Below are 22,736 nucleotides of genomic sequence, written 5' to 3' on the forward strand. Positions count from 1 at the left end.
TGACTTATTGTGCTGCACATGTAAGTTCCCTCTGAAGATCCATGGCGACTCTTAACTTAATCTCCTTGAATGTGAGGGGTCTGCAAACTCCGGGTAAACGACATTCCTTGTACCGCGAATTGCACCGGCTTAAGGGGAATATTGTCTTTCTGCAGGAGACCCATATATCTCTCCACACTAATACCTGCATCTCCTCCCCGGAATTTCCCACATGGTACTATAGTTTATCTGATATCCGTAAAGCCAAAGGAGTCGCCATTGGTCTTCGTAGGAACACCCCCTTTAGACTTGAATCCATGGAAGCTGATCTGTATGGTAGATATCTGTTTTTGAGGGGCACCCTGGGCAACGATTATTGCACTTTGGCTGCTATATATGCTCCCAATCAGGCACAAATCCCATTTCTCACCTCCACTGTTTCTAAACTGATGGAATTTGCCCGAGGAGTTATAGTGCTAGCGGGTGATTTTAATACCCCCCTAGAACCCGCGATGGATACGTCCTTGGGCACATCCTCACTTCCCCATAGAGCCATAGCCCATCTTAGAAAAAAGTTACACGAAGCCCAGCTTATTGATACATGGCGAATTAAACACCCCTCCGGCCGAGACTATTCGCATTTCTCCCACTTACATCGCACCCACTCTAGAATTGATTACATATTAATAGATCATCATCATCTACCCCTACTACAACGTGCAACTATTGACTCATCCATTATTTCGGACCACGCCCCCATCTGTATCACACTGACCATCCCTTCCATCCCCTCCAAAGCACCGAATTGGAAGTTGAATGACACCTTAATAGCCACTGAGGGTGACAGGACATGTATGGCGGAAGATCTCAGACTTTTCTTTTCGGAGAATACCACCGCGGAGACCTCCCCGGGTGTACTGTGGGAATCCCATAAAGCTCACATTAGGGGCAAATTCATAGAACTGGGGTCTCGACGCAAGAAAGAGAAGTTGGCTCAGCAGCAGTCATTGCTGCTGGCCATACGTGACCTGGAGGGCTCGCACAATTTATCCTCTTCTGCGGACCTCTTGCTCCAACTCACCCAGAAGAGGGAAGAACTAAAACAACTGTACCACACCTCTCATAAAAACGCCTACCGTAAGCTGTCCCAAAAGCAGTACGAATGGGGGAATAAACCCAGTAGACTCTTAGCCAGGTCACTTAAGCAGCAAAAATCCGCAGCATTCGTGGCTAGAATTAAGTCAGCTGACGCAACGCTGGTTCACGACACCAAGGCCATAGCAGGGGAATTTCGCTCTTTTTATCAACATCTATACCACCTCTCGCAAACTAACGCACAGGTAGCAGATAGACGCGCTATGATTCAGGATTATCTCTCCAAAGCGAACCTCCCTCGTTTACCGCGATCCATGCTCGCCTCGCTGGAAGCCGTGATCTCGCCCGAAAAGCACCTGGTCCCGACGGGTTCACGTGCTCCTATTACCGTGCCTTCCATCATATCCTCATACCACACTTGACCTCCTACGCCAATTCCATACACAGCGGTGACCCTATACACCCCGAAACGCTCCACGCACATATCACGGTCATCCCGAAACCGGATAAAGACCCCACAGCATGCGGGAGCTACAGACCCATCTCCCTCCTTAACATAGATGCCAATATCTACGCGAAGGCCCTTACAAACAGGTTGATCCCTCTCATCTCAAAATGGATTGCTAGTGATCAAACGGGGTTCATCCCCGGCAGGGAGGCCCGCGATAATTCTGTGCGCACGCTATCCCTGATCGCGGCTGTGCGTAGGAACTCCCGGCCCACCCTACTCCTATCCACCGATGCTGAGAAAGCTTTTGATCGGGTGGACTGGGAGTTCCTGCAATGTATGTTGCGAGCTTTGGGTCTGGGTCCGCACTATACAACTCCCCTACCGCACAAATCAGGGTCAACGGCACGTTGAGTGAATCATTTTGCCTATACAATGGGACGCGTCAGGGATGCCCGCTGTCCCCTTTACTATTACCTTTGCACTGTCCTTGGAACCCTTCTTGGCTATTATCCGTCAAAACCCTAACATACATGGCATAACTGTGGGACCCAGGGAACATAAATACGCCGCTTATGCGGACGATGTCCTGTTCTACGTTCAACAGCCTAGAATCACCCTACCCAACTTAATGGCCGAGTTCTCCACATATCAAACCCTGTCCAACTTCAAAATAAATATGTCTAAATCGGAAATACTTAACATTTCAGTCCCCCGACAAACTGCATTAGACCTCCAGTCTTCCTTCCCCTTTAAGTGGCAACGCAAATCGCTCAAATGCCTAGGTGTGTTCCTGACCCCCGACCTCTCAACCATGTTTCAATGTAACCATGTACCCCTACTTAACAACATTAGGAAAGACCTCCACTCCTGGCAACATCTGGCCACCTCCTGGATTGGTAGAATAAATGTCCTCAAGATGAATATTTTGCCCAGGGTGCTCTTTTTGCTTCAGATGATCCCGTGTAAACTTCCTCATAGTTTCTTTAAAACATTGGACACTCTCGCGTCCAGGAATGTGTGGAGGGGGTCCCGACCGAGGATCGCACGCTCTCGCCTTTGCCAACCAAAGTTGGCGGGGGGTTTGGCTCTGCCAAATTTCCGGCTGTACCAGCAAGCGGTAGCCCTGCAAAGGGCGTCTGACTGGCAGCATCACATGCCCTCAAACATTTGGGTGCAGCTAGAGAGGGAGCTGTGCGGTGCGGACCCATACACACAGCTCTGGATCCCCCCCACGCATAGATCTTTAGTCCTACAATAATCCCCTCTTACGAAATCCACTTATCAAATTTGGGATTATCTGTGTAGAAAGCATAATTGGCCCTCAAACTCACCTTTGATGCCACTCATGGGTCATAGCTACTTCCCGCCAGGCTGCTTGGACCCGCAATTCGGCAACTGGATGGGTCACTCATCTCCTCTGCTGCATCAGGTCACTCGACAACAGACAGTGGCCCCTCTGGTAGACATTTCAGTAACCTCACCTCCAACCTTCCTGGACTCATGGAGACATTCTCAACTTTACCACTTCGTCCAGAAATTGCCTAAGCCACTACGATCTGTTTCTGAGCTTAACCCAGTGGAAAAGATATTTGCCCACTCATCGCCTCCTAACAGGCCCCTTTCCACTTTCTACAAAGCCCTGCAGGAAGTTCAAGCCTTGGACTCCCCGCAGTTCCTCTCCGACTGGGAGCGGGACTTGGGGGAAGCCCTCTCAGAAAAGCAACATACCAGAATCCTCCGGCTGACCCACATCTCTTCCACTTCATCCAACATAGCCGAAATGAACTATAAGCTGCTCACACGCTGGCATCTGTCTCCTGAACATCTACATTGCATGTTCCCTACCATCTCGAACAGATGCTGGAGAGGTTGTGGGGGCCGGGGCACCCATGCTCACTTATGGTGGTTGTGCCCTAAAATTCAGGGGTACTGGACAGATGTATTACATTGGATCAGTAAAATACAAGGATACCCAATCCCTTGGAACCCTTGGGTTATTCTCTTCCACTGCCTGGATGTACCTACTCACCTGTATAAAAACTCAATCACCCCTCACCTCCTGAACGCTGCAAAGTCTCTCATCCCTAGGCAATGGGCTCAACCTGAACCCCCCACCATCCGTCAGTGGCTGTTGAATGTTGAACGTATCTACTCTATGGAGGACTTGACCCACTCACTGCAAAATCCTCTTGCAACACCCAATGACTCTTGGTCTGGTTGGCTGGCTTTTACTCAATCACAGGACTACGCCTCCCTAATGAAAATATCCACTTCTTAATGTATATACTCTTTAACTGGCAGGTTATAGTGATTTCATCTATTGCGTACTTGAGTATTCTATGTTACATGCTCAGTGATGTTTGAAGATAGCTTCATGCTCCGTCAGCTGGGTCCCCCCCCCCCACCCCCTCTCTTCACTATTGCTCCTCACACTTTTCTCTGCTCTTTGCCCATTATCTCTCTTCCCCTTCATCCTTGTCTCCCTTTCTTCCCTTTCTTTAACTTGGTATATGAAGTATGGTACTTGGCTTTCACCCCTGGTGTGATCAAGCGTAACTTCAATTTATGTATGGTCTCCTGGAACATGTTTGCACCTCGTACCATTTTCTTTGTTCATATTGATATATTTTCAATAAAAAAGATATTAAACAAAAAAAAAAAAAAACATAATGCAAGTACTGTTTGTATATACTTCATGTGTAACTTCTAGGATTTCAGTAAATACTGTATATTTGAAATAATCAGGCTGATATAACTTACAATATGTATCACTAAAGCAGTGATTAACTTCTTGCCGACCGCCCGCCCGCCGCAGTTGTACGGCGGCAGTCTGGCGCTCCCAGGCAAAGTGCCGTACATGTACGGCGCTAGCCTGGGAGGAGCTAGGGAGCGATCGCGCGCCGCCGGAGGCGCGCACCTGCCCCCGCTCGTCGCCTGGGGAGTCAGTGCGTGTGACCGGCGGCTCCGATGGCCGCCGGCCACTCGCTATCTCCCGCCGCAGTGAGAGAAGGACAGACGGGTGATGTAAACACAGCCATCTGTCATTCTCACTAAAGTAATCACAGAGGCTATGCGATCCTGCTATGTAGGATCGTATGTCTCTGTGATTACATCACAAGCCACGCCCCTTGACAGTTAGAATCACGCCCCTAGGGACACACTTAACCCCTTGATCACCAGTAAAGTTAACCCCTTCCCTGCCAGTGTCATTTTTACAGTAACAGTGCATATTTATAGCACTGATTACTTTAGTAATGTCACTGGTACTCCCAAAACTGTCAAAAATGTCAGTCAGGGGTCTGATCTGTCCGCCGCAATGTCGCAGTCCCACAAAAAAAAAAACGCAGATCGCCGCCATTACTCGTTAAAAACAAAACAATGAAACTGACATAAATCTTTCCCGTAGTTAGTAAACGCAATAACTTTTGCGCAAACCAATCAAAATACGCTTATTGTGATTTTTTTTTTACCAAAAATATGTAGCAGAAAAGAAATTAACCTAAAATGTAAAAAAATGTAGATTTTTACATTTTTTTTGAGAAAAAAAAATGTGAAAAATATTGTTATTTTTTCAAAATTTTCGCTCTTTTTTTGTTTATAGCGCAAAAAAATAAAAATCGCACAGGTGATCAAATACCACCAAAAGAAAGCTCTGTTTGTGGGAAAAAAGGACGTCAATTTAGTTTGGGTACAGCATTGCATGATCGCGCAATTGTCCGTTAAAGTCACGCAGTGCCGAATCGCAAAATAGGGCCTGGTCTTTGAGCAGCCAAATCTTCTGGGGCTAAAGTGGTTAAAGAGGAACTGCAGTCTGCTCACATAATTTGTAATAAAAACATATTTGCCATACTGAAGCTTCCCTCAGCCACTTTGCATAAATGTTTTTATATAATATACAGTGATTCTGTGCTTGTAAAATATGCTGCAGATATCTCCTTCCACTAAGTCTGGCTACAGCCATTTAAATTGTGGGCAGTTGAAGCTGCTGCCTGTTCACTTCCTGGATTTACACAGACACACAGAGGCACAAAGACACACACACACATATATATATATATATATATATATATATATATACAATTTACACAGACACATACGCACATATATACAGACACACACACACCACTGCTTGCCTGCACATTTCTCCTCTTGAATACTCATGGATCTCTGTAGTCTCCTGTTGTCTCCTCCCTCATCCAGCCCCCTCCAACTCTGCAGCTTTCATTGGCTCTCCAATGACTCATCCCTCCCTTGCTGGCAAACTCTCACGAGAGTGAGAGAGAGAGAGCTGTGCATGATTTCATTAGCCTAGGCAAATTACCAGACAAGAAAGAGGAAGTGGGCTGTATAAGGTATTTACTGGCGGAAAAAAAAATGTTAAAACAACAAGAGCAGAAGATTCAATAGATGGAAAGACAAAAAAAACACAAAGAGCAGCTTTAACGTTAAAGTGCATGTCTAGTCCAAACCTATTTTTTTTTTTTTGGTCAGTATATTTTTTGCCGACTTTGCCACACTAAGGAGATTTTTCCTAAAGCAGAATTGTATCCATAACAATTATTGTTTTTTAACAAAAGAACATACATTCTACATTAATACAGTAAACCCAGGAAACCCCCCCTCCATCGCGGGGGTTATGTTCCGGACCCACCCGCGAAAAGTGAAAATCTGCAAAATAGATAGACCCTATTTAAATACACTGTAGGCATGTTTTTATAACTTTCACTGAACTTTTAAAAGTATTTTAAACACACTTTTAAAACAATAGAAACTCATTTAAACACATAAAAGATACTGAGAGACAGAGCAAGAGCAATGGAAAACACAAAAATATTGAATTAACAATGATTTAATTATTAAAATACTATTAATGGGTCTTACCGAAAAAAACACAATATACCCGGACCGCAAAAACTGAACCGCGATATAACGGGGGTTTACTGTAATTATGCTACCAAAATCCATGTGTGTGCTATAAATTGTCTCCAGCATTGCTTCTGTTTCTTCTTGCTGGAGGCCGCTATTTTTTTGTAGCCCAGAGCAGTCACTTTCTTACTGGAAACTCTCCCTCTCTCCTTGGTCCTTAAAAACTATATGTCACTTTCTTCAATTAAAATGTGTACATTTCACCTTCTATTTAAACAAAAAAAAAGTGTACATTTCCTACCTTGTCTGTATATCATGGGTCAGAAAGAGAGGAAGGCAGGAAGGCTATCATAAGCTTTACAGTGCTGAAGTTCACATGCTGCCAAATACTGAGAAAGGGGAGAATATCAGGGAGATCAGAGAGATAAATAACACGCTATCCTTGTAAGTTTAAAGCCCAGTGCACATGGGTCAAAAATTGGCAGGTTCAGCAGGACCTGGTCAACTTTCTGTCAATGTGTACAGCTGTCTGTTCAACAGAAGCCAGTCTGAAAGTCGGCTTCTGTTGATCGCTCATGCTCAGGGCCGATCCTAGGGTCACAGATGCCTGGTGCAGAAATATTTCTGCCCCCACATGGGTGTGGTCATCTTACTAACTCCTCCCCTTTACACATTTTTCTATGGCAACGACTCCACCTCTCCATCTATAAGCCCCACCACTGTTCGAATACCATACAGTACCTGTGCTCTAATCCATAGTCACCCAAAAAACTTTCTGATGCTGCTGGATACATTTTTAATCCTCCAGGATAAATAATAATTTAAAACTAATAAATCAGCGCTATGAATATTACATAATAATGTGCGAGTCACATCACACAACTAAATATTATCTACTACATTAAACAAAATCACAAACAGTCCATATAAATTCAGTAATAAACACATGTAAAAGACTTCTCCATACACCAATATTCAGTGTATAAATACACAGTACATGCAGTTCCGAAACAGTTTTTCAGTGAATTTGTCCACCACATGCCAGGTATTCCTAATCCCTTAATTCACCTCTGTGCACCACATCTAAAAGTATAGCTTGCTCACTAGGTGTAAATTACCATATTATAACTGATAGTAATAAGGTTACGGAGCCTCCAGCACCCCTCTGTTAACAGTTTACTTCCCAATTATTATCCTTGTCTGTCTAGCCTTCTGCTTAGCATAAGAGATATAAGAAAACAGTCACCATTGCATAGCATATGAAACACCTTTCTTTAAAACATTAAAGTTGCACTCACATTTAAACAGCAAAGAACAGACTCCAGTATAGTACATCCCCACATTTTTGGGTTCCCCACAGCATCTGATGTCATGTCTGCCATTAATGTATTTCCTCACAAGGACTTCTTCAAGAAGACAGTAAGGATAATAACTGGATAGTGAATTTTTAAAGAGAGGTACTGGAGGCTCTGTAACCTTATTGCCATGAGGAGATATATGACCTAAATAGGTCATTTAAATCTAGTGAGCCACCTATACAGTACTTATAGATACGGAGCATGGAGGTGAAGGATTAAGGACTTAATATTACCTAGCATGTGATGGATCCAGCTTTAAAATGAGCCTTCGCTAACCTGTAATCGCACAGTTCCCTTCCCCTCAGTCTCTGAGAGGCACATGCAGAGCCCGCCGTGCTGGAGAAGAAGAGGAGAGTGGAGCCAAAATCCACTAGGCGCAGAGGAGGAAGAAGGTAAATCCTCCTCAGCTCTGAATGCTGGGGCCTCACTCTCCTCTTTGGAGGTGACGTCGCTGGTTGATAGATGCCAGGTGGTAGGCAATCTTACCAACCAGTGCGGCGGGCAGTAGAGGCCAGTCTACAGCCTATTTACAAAGCGGTTACTGTGCAACAAGAGGGTCTTGGCGCTGCTGCTGAAGGCAAGTGATTGACACAGCTTCAGTGCCCCCTCTTCTGCCTCAGCTCACGGCGTCTGGGCATGGTGCACCCTGTGCATCTTCCCAGGATTGGCCCTGGTTATGAGAGCATTTGGGCTGCAAGCACTGATCAATGTATACTGGTGTTGGGGTAGTCCCCCCTGTCAGAACACAATGTCTCAATAGGAGAGATTCTTGCATCAACATCGCTTGTGTTGATGCAGGTATCTGTCGTTTTTTTTTTTTTTTGTTTTGAACAAACTGTATATGTGTGTGACCTGCTTTTCTCTTTTGTGTCTCCCTGTCAGCAGTGTTCACCCTGTCACTTCACTTGCTTTTTTACCTCCTTAATCTGTGTTCCCTTAGCACAGTCTGTGTCATTCCTGTTGCTTTATTTCACCTTTAACAACAGCAAATCTTAAGGCTGTCAGCTGATGGACTTCTAGTGGCTCTAAATTAGGCACAATGCCGAAAATATAGAGAGTAAGTGGGCTTCTGAATGGCTGACTGTTGGCACCAAATAACCCAAACTCCCGACCCTGCTTCTTTTTGGATAGGACAACAACACACTGCTATTAGTTAGTAGCCTTCCCCATCTTGTGCCTAACTCCTTGCCCAAGGCCTACCCATGATATCCCCTGCTATTAGCCTTTATATTCATAAGAAAGATATGTCCACACAAAAAATATATTTTCTGCACTTTACCGATTTAAAGTGACAGTGATACATCACATCATATAGACATAAGGACAGGGGTCATACCGCCATACACAAAAGTTGACATTCTGTAGCAGTCATTGCGAAAGCAAAACATTGCACATCACATAATTCATCTTCTCTTGGCATCTCCTCTCGCCTCCCCTCTCCCCCCTGTAGAGTAGACCTGTAGCATTCTGCTCTATTCAAACCAAGATTCACAAGTTGTTGAAATATCCTGTTCTGTCAGCTGAGATTAACAAGGTGTTTTCTGTAGTTTACCAGTCTCTCTTTCTATGTCCCACTCCATAGCTCTACTCAAAGGCCTCTTACTTGCCCATTATGCTTTATGCATCCAGCTCACAACTCCCTTCATGGCATTCAAGAGACATACTGGGGCATTAGTGCTGATTACAGAGAACACTTAACCTGAACTAAAAGGCAATTGCATCCCACTCCCAGTCCACTTAGACCATATTTTGAGTCAGAAAGACTATAGCTGGTTTGTCTTGGTGTTAGTGCATTTGCAGTAGCTTACTACTTCTGCATGGCTGTGGAGTGTTTGCCTAATTGACCCAATTACATAATTCCCTATTAACCCACTTTTTTGGGGATAGAGACAGCTAGTAACAAGCTAGTTAACTGCACCTGCTTACAAGAGCAACTGAGCATGTGAAGAGCAGAGGGAGACAGAACATTACTGGATTTTAAATAGTATAGACACTTATTGTTAAAGTTTTACATAGCTATACATGCAAAAGGGGCCAGCCTGTAGTAATCTACCAGGACTTCATTTTCTGACAAAAGTTCCACTTTAACCTCCTGTCCCAGAGATACAATAGAACTTCCAATAAAGTGAGGTGAATTCCCCTCTTGGACATTTGTCATCAGAACAGATAGCCCAGGGGAGAATTACCTCTTACCTCCTGCAACAATGTTGGATATCTAGTCACTTTTTGTCTTGGTGATAATGGTCCTTAGGACAAGTAGAGAGAGCAACGCTACCAAGCAGGGACACAAACAACAATAAAAACCTGACAGGAGTTCTAATTCTTTTCTACTCTATCCAAAACTACAAAAAAGGCCATACAGACATTTTAATAAAAGGATAAGTTAATTTTTTTAGAAAAAATTATAAATAAACATATTTTTGCAGAGACACCTATGATCAGTGGATAAGGGGGTGCAATGTCAAGCTTCTACAGCTTTCAGCTAGTACCTCAATACAGGCTGTCAGTTTGAAAGCTGCAGGGCTTGTGAATGGACTACAAAGCCATCCGTCGCGGTGACTGGCAATATTTGTAGTCGCTGTGAAACTCTGAATGATCAACGCAATGCTATTTTTGAATTGTGACAGCGGGTGAGAAGACCCCCTGCCTGCTGTCACACTAAAGGGGGAGATTGGGCAGGAGCTGGAACATGTTACAGGTTTAATCCTAAATACAGATGGAACATGTATCATGTTCCAAAAGGTTAATCCTTTATCCTTTAAAAGAGATGTATGGGATTTTTTTTTTTTACAATCATACTTATTGGTCTGATGCTGCATCTGTCCCCCGCCGGCTCTAACACTGAGAAACAAGCGATCTAACACCACAGATCACTCGGTTTTCAGGGCTCTGTGAGCAGAGAGCTGGTGACTGTTAGTCACCTCTCTCTGCTCTGCCCCCCCTCCCCCTGCTCATTGAAGCACTGAGCTGTGGAGGGGACGGAAGTGGCCAGCTCGAAAAGAGGCTGAGCCAGGTGTCGGTCCAGGCATGTGGGCGGATTTGAACACTGACTCCATTGTTGCGATCTTGCCTGGACCGGCTCTGTGACGTCAGCAAACAGCGAACTTAAGCCTGCTGTCTGCTGAAAATGGGTCACAGGAGAAGTACAGCCAAATGAGCTGCAATTCTCCTTAAACCACTTCCCGCAAACTCACGTAGCTCTAAGTCAGCTGCAAGAAGTGGTTGTACCGGGGTGATGCCTGAAGCTAGAGGCATCATCCCAGTATAATTTTTTTAGAGCCGGCGGTCGGCTTTCAGGTGGTAATGGCCGATGCGGCTCGGGAGCCGCTCGGTCGTTACCCCAGCGAGTAGGAGGGGACGCCCCCCTCCCGCCGTGGCTCTGCCCGGGTCTCCCGTCCCACCGGGAGACCCGAGCAACCAGCAGGCACCTCCGCCGGCTGGTTGGAGTCCCGAACTAAGCTGGATTTGGCTTCGATCAGGTCTCCGATGATGTAACCCAGAAGTGGTGTTCATGACGTCAAGTCCAAATTACTCGGCGGCTAAAGGCGCCGAATTGAAAAAAGTGACCGTATTCAAAAATTACATTTTCGGCATTTTGAATACATTGAAGTGCAGTGGAGGGGTCTGATCCCTCCATAAAGAGTACCTGTCACTGCCTATTGCTGTCACAAGGGATGTTTACATTGCTTGTGACAGCAATAAAAGTGATCAGATTTTATTTTTTTTTAGAAAATTAAAATAAATAGGAAAAAAAAAATTGAAAGCGCCCCCATCTCTGTGAGCTTGCGCATAAAAGAAAACGTATACGAAAGTCGCACCCGCAAATGAAAGCGCTGTTTAAACCACATATGTGAGGTATCGCCGCGATTACCAGAGCGAGAGTAATAATTTAAAAAAGAGCTAATCTGTAACACTAAACTGGTAAACGTTAATATTTTTTAAAGCGTCGCCTACTGAGATTTTTATTGATGGTAGTTTGTCGCCATTCCTCAGGTGTGTGCAATTTTACACCGTAACATGTTAGGTATCTATTTACTCGATGTGACATCATTTTTCACAATATACAAAAAATGGGTTAACTTTACTGTTTAGTTTTTTTAAATGCAGTGAAATGTATTTTTTTCCACAAAAAATGGCGTTTGAAAGACCGCTGCGCAATTGCCGCGTGACCAAACATATTGTAATGACCGCTATTTTATTTTCCAGAGTCTTTGCTAAAATATATATATATATATATATATATAATATTTGGGGGTTCTAAGTAATTTTCTAGCAAAAAATACAGATTTTAACTTGTAAGCAACGTGTGTCAGAAATGGGCTAGATCCAGAAGTGGTTAATAGAAAAAGTACCAATGTTGTTATAAGATTGATAATGAGATATGTGTGTGTTGACAGTGCTCATTCTGTATTTTTTTTTTTGCAGTGAGAGATGCCTAAAGACATACAGTGTATTATTGGCACTTGCTGAAGCAAAGGGGGAAATCCTACTGAGCCAAGTTACTTCTGGAGATTTCCTAAACTCAGGTAAAATATTTCTATGTTATTTGCATAAATGACAGCAACCCGCTTTATCTTGTAAGAAAAATATTGTCACCCATGCACACATTTTACTTTTTCAAATGCTTCAATGTGGGCTGCTTCTGCTGTGTTGTCTGTAGCTAACCTGTAGTGCTCGGGGACCCCCTTGTCATGTAATAAATGTGTATTTGTGGAACAAATTATACATATATATATATATATATATATATATATATACACTGTGTACATATATATATATATATATATATATATATATATATATTTTTATATATATATATATATATATATATATATATATATATATATATATATAAACAAACTTTGAACTCCAGGCAGACATTTAAATACACAGATAAAATTAATGTAAGGAAGCTACTTAATTTGCTAAATGATTTGTATTTCTGTCTTTTCCAGTTTTTCTCAAACTTTTTTTCAGTCAAGGCACCCTATAAAATGATGCACAATCTCAAGGCACCCCATTCTAAAATTGAAAAAAATAAATTATTGGTTTGACATAATGCAGCATAATGCAGGAACATCCACACTCACAGGACACCCAACATTACAGGCAAATTTATTCTTCCAAAGCAAATACACTTTTGCACACTGGTACTGACCAGTATACTAAAATGTCTGTTTCTCTCCCTTACTCAGCTAATGTGATCCCAGTGAGGATGGAGAAGGGCTGGGGAGTGGCAAACAAGGATACTGGGCAGGCGCCTACCTTTATCAACCAGTGACGTAATTTGGTTTTTAGAACCTTGGCGGATAGACGGTTGTAATAGTGTGCATTACAAACCTCAGGTTTTCTGTAACTAAAAGGCAGGCTTGATCCACCTGCTGGCTTGTATACAATTTATGGGCAATTTTTAGGTATTTTATCAAGGCACCCTGGAAGAAACCTGAAGACACCCCAGGGTGCCTGGGCACCTTGGTTGAAAAAGGCTGGTCTATAGAGTCCAGAGATTGACACAGCTCTGCCACACCTCACAAACTTGTCTGGTTGGGCAAGATATCTGATTTTTCTCTGTTTCTGTGAAGTAACACTTACAGGTTTTGTCTTTTCCTTGGTCTGTGACTGGACAGTGAAAGGAGAAGCAGCAGACTGATAAGCTCATCTCTCTGGTACGCTGCTCTCTTCTTCTATCAGCATCCTGCTTGAACTTCAACATAACTGATTGGCTCTTTGAGCTGTTTTTTTTCTCCCATAGTTTGAGTTCTGCCTTGATACCAAGGTACATTGAGTCCTTACTTGGACCAATGTAACTATGTATATACTATATCTGGCCGATCTCTTGGTAGCTGGAAATCACTTTAGTAGGCATCCTTACTACAGTGATCTCTACTAGCTTTCTGGGTCTCATGCCTTGCTGCATTTGGAGCACAGGAGGTCACCCACTTGGCATCAGGGAACGCTATCAATTTTCTCAATATATACAAAGTGTTCTATTACTGGATGAGGTGGAGAGGTGGGACAGTGACATTGCGATCTCCATGTCTTCCAATCAGAGAATGCTTTGCATTCATTGAGAAAATGCAAAGTTCTCTGAATGATGACCTCCTGTGTGCAGTAAGCAGCAGGGCAGCTTCTCGACAAAGGACCCCAAAGCTAGGGGAGACTAGTGGAGTAGCGGTGCTCACTACAGTGATTTTCCGCTTCTAGGTATGGCATATGCATAGTCAGACTAGTTATGTATAAAATATCATCTTACATTGAAAGAACCCTCTGGCCTCCTACTTTACGAGCCTGGAAGGGCCTTGTGAATGCCGCACTCCCAATCTATAAGGTCAGATATTTGAATCAGGGTTGTAAATTTGTAAAAGCCTGGGATTTCTGTATCTCCTCGGTGGAGGCGAACGGTTGGGTTGGGTGTGGTGTGAATAGATGTAAACAAAAAAAGGTCCCAGTGCTGAACTCTGTGGTGCCCACGCTGTGTATTGTCACAAACCAATCCAGTGTGGCCGTCAAAATCAGTACAAAATGACCATCCAACAGGCAACCAGGAGAGACAGCGCTGTCTGGATATTGGTACCATCATGGCAGTTCTCAGAAAATGAACAAGTCGGTGGATACGATAAACAATTTATTGTCAACCAGGAAGGATAGAAGTGGATAAATGTCAATTAAAATTGCTGATACAGTACCAGGCTGGCCTAGTCCAATGGGGATCAGTGGACTGCTGCTGGGTCCACTGGACGGAGCAGGGAGGGCCACTGACGGATGGTGTTGCTGCTCAGAAAAGCCGCGGACAGACCGCCGGCGCTCCTGCATGACGTCACCGTGACTCAGAACCACAAGGCGGAAGTGTCGTACCCGGAAGCAGGAAGGGCCAGCCTGGAACACATGGGGGAGCATTGCCGTGACAACGCATTTCACGCACATGCGCTTTATCAAGTCACGGAAAAGAAGGCAACGGTGTAATTTAAAGGCCAGGAATGAGGTGGGCGTGGAGTGGGCAGAGCTAATGAGTGTCCCCAGCAGACATTAACGTGTTATGGTATATCCGGCCAAGTAGGTGGTGATGGGTTAATGTCTGCTGGGGACACTCATTAGCTCTGCCCACTCCACGCCCACGCGGCACAACAAGTGGCAAAACATTATTACCTTAATGCAGGGAGTGAATTTAGCTTAAAAAAATAAATAAATATGTTTAGCTTTAGAAGCTTTTTAACATTACAGTCTCAACAGGATATTGAAAATCATATGTGTAGGAACACTTCTTTTGTTGCAGTCTCCAAAATGTGTGCAAATAGTGGATATGGTTTAGTTGCCTTGCCTGAAAAAATATTGAATCATAGCAGACTTAGTTATTTGTGTCCTTTTTTTGCATAAAGGTTGGAACCTGCTACCAAAAGACTTGGAAATAAAAACTAAGCTGTTCATGATGGAGGTAAGGAAGAGTTTCCGGAGAGAAGGTCCTAATCTAGAATTGGAAAACAAAAGCACGGAGGACAAAGCGATATACAGGTAATAGGTAGCTAAATTGTTCACTTAAAGTGATATTACAGGTTTGTTTTTTAAATAACAAACATGTTATACTTACCTGCTCTGTGCAATGGTATTGCACAGAGCAGCCCTGATCCTCCTCTTCTCGGGTCCCTGCCAGCACTCCAGGCCCCAACCTCCTGCCTAGTGCCTTCATAGCAAGCAGCTTGCTATGGGGCACCCGAGCAGGTGCACTCCCAAGCCACTTTTCCGTGTGTCCATTCACACACAGAGCACAGCTCAGCCCTGACCCCCTCTCTCCTCCTTGGCCCACTGGTAGTGATTGACAGTAGCAAGAGCAAATGGCTACCGCTGCTGTCTCAGTTAATGAAGAGGGAGAGATCTGGGACAGCTGAGGCTCTTGTGCATGTCATTGTATTGAGATGGGGTTTAGGTACATACTGGGGGGGGGGGGCTGGGGGCGCTGCTGAACACAGAATGTTTTTTACCTTTATGTATAGAATGCATAAAAGTAAAAAACCTTGAACCAACCACTTTAAGGAAATAAAAAATTTAGTAACATTTATTATGCATGGTTCTGGTCCTAATGCATCATCTGTTTATTATATGTGCATTCATATTATTTCTTATAGCTTTTCTAAATGCAAATATGAAAAATGGATTACAACAATAGGTGTTCTGTCATGTTTGCATGGATTTTGGAAATAATACAACCACAGAGGTGGACAAAGTCAAAATATAGGATGGATCATCTGAGGGTTTAGTACTGCAGGACTGCAATGTACTAAAGAGTAAGCAGCAAACATTGTTACACCGACATGTCTTATACCAGTTTGTGTGGTTCAGTTGGGAGTTTCTCCTAGTTGGGGAATAAGACTCACGACTTGATGTTTATGGCTTGCTTTAGTTATCATACAGTACATAACAGTAGTATTGAGGACTACATTTTTAGATCTGCTAACAGTTTGAACATTTGACCTTTTTTGAGGTCTCAGGCAGGTCATAGATAATTCATATTTTTTTGTTTAACCAGTGTGTTGAACAAAAAAAAAAAAAGAATTGGTTCTCCCATCTACACATTCAAGGTGGTTGGGGGGAAAACTTTCTGCTGAGCTATAGTATTCTGACAGAGGGTAGACTTCCACCTGATCAGAATACACTGAATAGCGCTGCTGGCTGTTGCTGGCGGCTCTGATCGGTGGAAATTTTCTAGCAGGGTGGTTGTACAGAAGTCAATTGGTAGACTGACTTCTGTATAACCACCCTGCCCATACATGGATCGCAATTCTGCCAGTCCCTGCAGAACCTGCTGAATTTCAATCCATGTATGGCCGGATTTACTGTCCTTTTTACAAAGCTGGGAAAAGTGGAATAAAAAGGTTTTATGCTAAGTTGTAGCCAATTAAATAAAAGTGTCTGTACAAAAGAGAGGTTTTTTTTGTTGCATCTGGTTCAGGACATATATGAAATCCTGGAAGGAATTGGGGAAGATTCAGATTACTACACAGCTACTGTATAAGCAGACTAAGTGTGTAGTTTTGGCCAAGGAAAAAAAAACCTTTTGAGAGGTATATGTTTAGACAAGCTACATAAGAAGTGAGGTAACAACTGACAGTTATGTGACCAGGTTTAAAAGTCCAAGAAAATCTTGAATTATAAAACATTCATTTTTCATTAACAATAATTACCGGTAGTCAGAAATCAAGTTACAGAGAAATGCACCTCTCAGCAGAAGACTGCTTAGAGAACCTAATCCACAGTAGTTTGCAAAAGATTGTAAGGACTATTACATTATCTGAGCTGGGCCAACCTTGCTCTGGGCATGAGAGGGCAGAGAATAGACTCATTATATTGTACCCTTAGACATGATAATTGCCTGATATGGATATTTTTTGGCCAAATTGGACAACAAATTGCTGTCCAAGTGAAAAAGTTGGAAGGCTGCTTTGAGGGAAGAGTAGCAATTAGACAGATTAACTAGAAACTAGGCAGGTCACTGTTGTTCTTCACTGGTAAGCTGGCACTGGTCTTCTGCTTTTAGCTCTTTGCCTTTTACCTCTCTTCTAAAACAAACTTGTAAGGCTGATAGATAATAAGTAAATTCAAATTAGGGAACACATTCCCTTACAGAGTACATACATGTTCTGTATACAAACTGAATGCTATCCCATAGGCCATGTAAATCTCCCACTGAAGACCACTGCATATGAATACAGCAGATCCACAGTTTCATATTTGAGTGGAAGAAGATTTTGACCTTCGCCTAATTTTTTCTAGGCCTTATGCTCCTTGGCTTAGTGAAGAAGATGAACAGATGCTAAAAGACTATATCCAGTCTCTTAAGTGGGATCTGTCATCAGTTACTGTTTTGGAACACCTGGCCATTGACACTTCACATAGAAGGGAAGTTGCTCATTGTGCAGATATTATCAAGGCTAAGGTTGATGATGCCATCAAGGTCTCAGTGGAAGCTTCGCCACACTTGCCAGAGAAACCTGGCAGAGCACGGATATTACAGGAATTGATGGATACTAAGGTAAATAAATGTTCCTTATTAAAAGTGTGTTAATCCTATTGTCTCTCTTAGTAGAAATCTTTCATTAAAACAAGCAAGGCTAATATGGGTAATGTTAAAAGCAATGCACCTTAGACATCAAACTGCAAATCCTTAAAGCTGTCTGAGATTCAGCTGGAGTTCATTCAGTAACATTCTGCCATGGTTTGGAAACATCTAGTATTGTACAAGTCACCATACAACTGGTTTTGTAATTGACAAAAATCAAACATTTAAAAATGTAAAAATGTCCAAATGATGATAAAATTATTGTCACATTCCAAAATCTACATACATAAATATTAATCCCTTTTTCATTTTCCTAGCCTTTTTTTATATTTTTGCTCATCATTTAGGACAATGTCACATGGTCATTCCTGCTGCTGACAACACATTGTCAGCAACACAATCACTGCAGAGACCTTCACTTATTAGCCTGAAACTGCTGAATCTCCCTTGTCAGCAATCTAACAACCAGTCATCTGGCTTGCGACAGAGTGACTCCAGAACAAAAGGGGTCTATTAGTGATCTTATCACTGGCGAGTTGTTGTAAGGTTCGTGTTTGTACTTTGGACCTTTTCTGCACAATAAATCTGTCACTTTCATTTAAATAATACCAAGTGATCTAGCAATGAATTTACTTGCTCAAGCACTTCCTGGTATAGGCTGACAAGATGTGTTCCTTTGTTGTCAAACTGTCACATGCTTTCCTGGTGGACATTACTAGCAGCTGCCTTTTCTGATACTCAGGCATGGTCCCATTGTCATTATGTCAGGATAACAGCCTACTGATGCTAAAGCCCTAGACACATGGGCCGAATGTTGGGAGACAACGGCCAGTTAAAAAAATAAAAGGCTGACATTCGGCCCGTGTGTATGTTGGTCTGGCCAGCTTCTGTCAGATGTACACGCTGTAAAACCATCATCCGACCTACTCCCGATCAGCACTGTAAGCCAATGGCAGAGAGCGCTGATCAGAGTGTTCTGGTGGGGAGGGGGGCATCCCTCTGTCTGAACACAAAAGCTCAATGAGGGAGAACACTGAACTAACCTTGCATGGTTAGTACAGCTGCTGACGGAGCTGAAAGTTTTCTTTTTCATGAAAAAAAAAAAACAAATAGTGTGTACCAGGCTTAAAGTAGAACTGTAGGCAAACTTTTTTTTTTTTTCATTTTGGATAGAGCAAGGGAGGGTTAACCCCTACCAATTTTTTTTTTTCTCCAATCTGTGTATCTTTTCTGAGATTTCCCTTCACTTCCTGTCCCATAGCCAAACAGGAATTAAGAGGAAATCCCTGCAAATTAGGGAAATTCCTTGGGGACCCCCAGGTCTCTAGAACAATTTTTCCCATTGGAAGATTTCCCCTCTATTACTTTTCTGGGGACAACACGATATTTGGGATTTTCTTGTACGTTCTTTTTCAATGATAATGGTAACTAGGACAAAGTGAGAGGGTGAATTTCCTTAATGGGGACACAGATGGCAATAAAAGCTGACAAGCGCTCCAATCCCTCTCCACTCTATCCAAAACTCCAAAATACACATTTTGCCTTTAGTTATACTTTAGACCTTTGTTCAAGCAAGTGCATGTGGACAGGAAAGTGGCTTCATAAAATTAACAGCATTGATATGCAAGAATGTTAAAAAAAAAAGGCAAAACTTAATTTATGGGAAAAAAAAGGATTTTAATTGTTTATGATATACAGTGTGTTAGTACTCAAGTTAATGTTTAGATCTACTTTAATGCTGTCCTAACTAAATAGTTCTGCAATGTTTCTGTTGTATAGTTTCCATTTTAATATTCTTTCTGTATATTGGAGAATGTAAAATTTGACTAGTAGACAGTCAGTGCATGTGGTTATATTTATTATCTTCCACAGAAGGGGCTATCTGAGCTGAAGGCCTGCCTTCAGTTACTACAGACAGAGAAGCGAGCCTTGGAACTGCAGTGTTTAACCCAGCAAGAACAGGAGAAAGCCTACATGCTCATTACAGACAATCTACAGTTGGTGCAGAGTGAATGGACAAACAGAGAAAAGGATTCAGCCCATGACAGGAAGGAAGAACAGGTGTGTCTGTTGGTTTAGTACAATTAAACAGCTTAATATATTGCCTGAAAGCAAATATGTACGAGTACTATACCTACCAGAAAAGAGGAAAGTAGAAATTGTGGCAAGGTTCTTAGAGGGAATATGCCTTATAGCAAAATACCTGTGTGAGAAGTGGGGAGCTATTCTCAATCCCCTGGATGCACACTAGTTCTGAAGCAACAACATTGTTGGGTGTATTACCCCATCACTTATGATTTCTGCTAAATAAAATTACAGAATAGATTGCATTGATCCTTATGTAAAAAAAAAAAACCTTAAAGTAAGGTCATGCTAAAAACGAAAGTCACATGCTGACATCTACAATCTGAGAAAAGTTTGCTAGAATATGATAATTTGACAGGAATGGAATGAGGCCTTTTACAAAATTACAGGAAACCTTGAGTTGCCCATATCTTTAGAATAACCGATTGAAAAATGGTTTCCACTTATTTCATGATATGCTCAAACTGAATTGCTCAAGTCTGTGGCATGTTCTCTTAAATATCAGGATTTGTGGGGTGTGTCACAATAAAACCAGTAATACTTGCATTTTTAACCCATATCCTTTGTTCCTATATAGTTAAAAGAAACAAAGTTGGCAGCCAGTCAGACTGCATTGATGTTCAAAGCTATACTATGTGAATAGCTGTCATAGTCTGAATGGTTGCTGTTGGTTACAAGTCATTTTTGGTACAAAGAGGGCCCTTTTTTCAGTAATGATTAGTTTACCCCAATTACTATGTTTATCATGCTTCATTGCCCTTCTTTGTTTTAAATGATTGGTTGGCATTTGTGGAACACATAGAAGATCAAACAACAATTGCATACTGTGTCTCTGAAAGTTCATTTGAATTACACCAGGCATCATTTTTTTTTTTTTTTTGTGAAATTACTTTTAAACCTTATACTTATCAAACAAACCTAAGGTTTTTTATTATTTTTATCTAATGAAATGCAGCTTGGTTGAATTGTTCTTTAATCTGAACAATGTGTTCTTCAACAGTATTAAGAAACATATTGCTGGTGAGTTCAGCTAAACAAACTGGTTGCCTTTTCCCATGCCAATCCACATTTACAGAGTTGACAATGTTGCTGAATGGAAATCTGTCACAATTAAAATATGGGAGATATGGGGAAATATTTTCTGACTTAAGGTGCAAGCGCTGAGGGGTTATGCCTGTTCTTGCTTCACCACTTAGTTTGCCTCATTTATTAAAGTGATAGGAAAATTAAATTGTGTTCATTTCAACTATGCAATACATAATATAAAAAGCTCCCTATGGCTGTTCACTTTGGAAAATGTATCTTTACATTTGAAACGAAATGTTTACTGAGCTTAGTGAATAAGGTGATGCGGTTTTCATGTTAATTCTCCAAATATGTCCAAACAGGATGTTTTTTTCCCCTTTCATATGATTGGATATTCATACTGAGCATTCACTTTGCATTTTTTAGCTTCCCTGCACATAAATGGATGGTTAAAATGGACAGGTACTGCTAGCACTTCTTATGCCCCATCCTGTTAATAGCTCTGCACTGTACAGTAGAATGGCTAGAGACCAGCAGGCAGAGAGCTTTTAAGGGATAGCTTCATCACTAGAATTGAAAAGGGGGTTTAGAAGATTGCTGGACCACAGATTGGGATAAGTATAACTGTTTTTTTTAAACTTTTTTTTTTTTTTTAAACAAGATATTGTTTAGGGACATGGCTGATTAATGGCAGAGTGAGGCCATGTTTCTTGGGAACTTGTCCCGATCTCTCCCTTACTGTTACAGCAGCCTTTCTTCTATGCCTGGGAGAAGAGTCCAAATCTCATTCTCAGCCCCTGGCTGCTTTCCTCAGCATTTTTTGAACGAACAACCTCACTCAAGACACAATCAATGCACCGTGACTGTGCCTCTCTTCTGAAAATGTACCTCAGACTTCAATCCACTGACACTCCTCTACAACCAGTGACACCTCCAACATCTCAGTTGACAAAGTGCAGCCTGGATTAGGGCATACAGTAGAGCAGCCTTTTACCCCCTTATCCTAGGTACACCTGACAGAATTCATGGTGTCAAGCCCTGGCGCTTTGGAAGGCAGGGAGCTTTGAGTGATGCTAAACTCACTCTCTACCAAGCAATATCTGGAACGCATGTCTGAAAGGCTATAATCAACCTTCAAAAAGGAAACAAAGGATGTTCATTCTAACCTTATCCTACCTAACTCCAGGGTGGATGACAGGGAGCAATCCAGCAGCACTTTGCAACATATAACACTCGAAAAATACAGCACTCACAGGAAGATTCAAAATGCATAATCCCCTCCATACATGTAAATAAAAAAAATACACATCAAATCAATATAACAAAACTTATATCACAGTGATAAAGCCACAAGTTAATTCTGTAGAGGAAAAAAGAAGAAGTGCTTGGCGCTGCCAATATATGCGTTTAGAAGTATGGAAGGTAGAAGCTGGTGTAGATAACACAGATGTCACAAATATTATAACTATTATGCACGTTTGAAAGAATGGATATTAAATAAATAAGTGAGGTTTTAAATGAGGTAAAAACAGGAATAAAGTGTAAGAGCATAAAACCTAAAACCCAATATTTAAATGTATAAAAGTAAATAGGTATGCAAAAAAAGAAGGTGACATATACATCCACAATATACTCTAGTAAAATATATATATATATATAGTGCCCTTCAAGTGAGGGTGAAGTGGTGGTGTTAAAACAATAAATAAATATATAAATTCAAAAATGGTATTATAGTGCAGTGACTATTAGGTGATATGTAACACAGGTGTATAAGTGATAATAAAAAGGTAGAGTAGAAAAAATTAGTATATGTAAATTATTTTAC

The 22,736-nt window shown here is 42.0% G+C and overlaps 1 protein-coding gene across 2 annotated transcripts in view; it reads left to right on the forward strand.

The window, feature by feature from the left end:
• Positions 1 to 22,736, forward strand: part of USHBP1 (USH1 protein network component harmonin binding protein 1) — a 103,675-nt gene that overhangs the window by 47,878 nt on the left and 33,061 nt on the right. For both annotated transcript variants that reach the window (XM_082253641.1, XM_082253642.1), the window contains 4 exons: positions 12,175 to 12,275; positions 15,126 to 15,258; positions 17,515 to 17,773; positions 19,673 to 19,861. In XM_082253641.1, the coding sequence (XP_082109767.1) occupies positions 12,175 to 12,275; positions 15,126 to 15,258; positions 17,515 to 17,773; positions 19,673 to 19,861 (682 nt within the window). The remainder of the gene's footprint in view (positions 1 to 12,174; positions 12,276 to 15,125; positions 15,259 to 17,514; positions 17,774 to 19,672; positions 19,862 to 22,736) is intronic.

This window comes from Pelophylax lessonae (assembly GCF_965119305.1).
Source record: "Pelophylax lessonae genome assembly, chromosome: 1".
Lineage (NCBI taxonomy): Eukaryota > Metazoa > Chordata > Amphibia > Anura > Ranidae > Pelophylax > Pelophylax lessonae.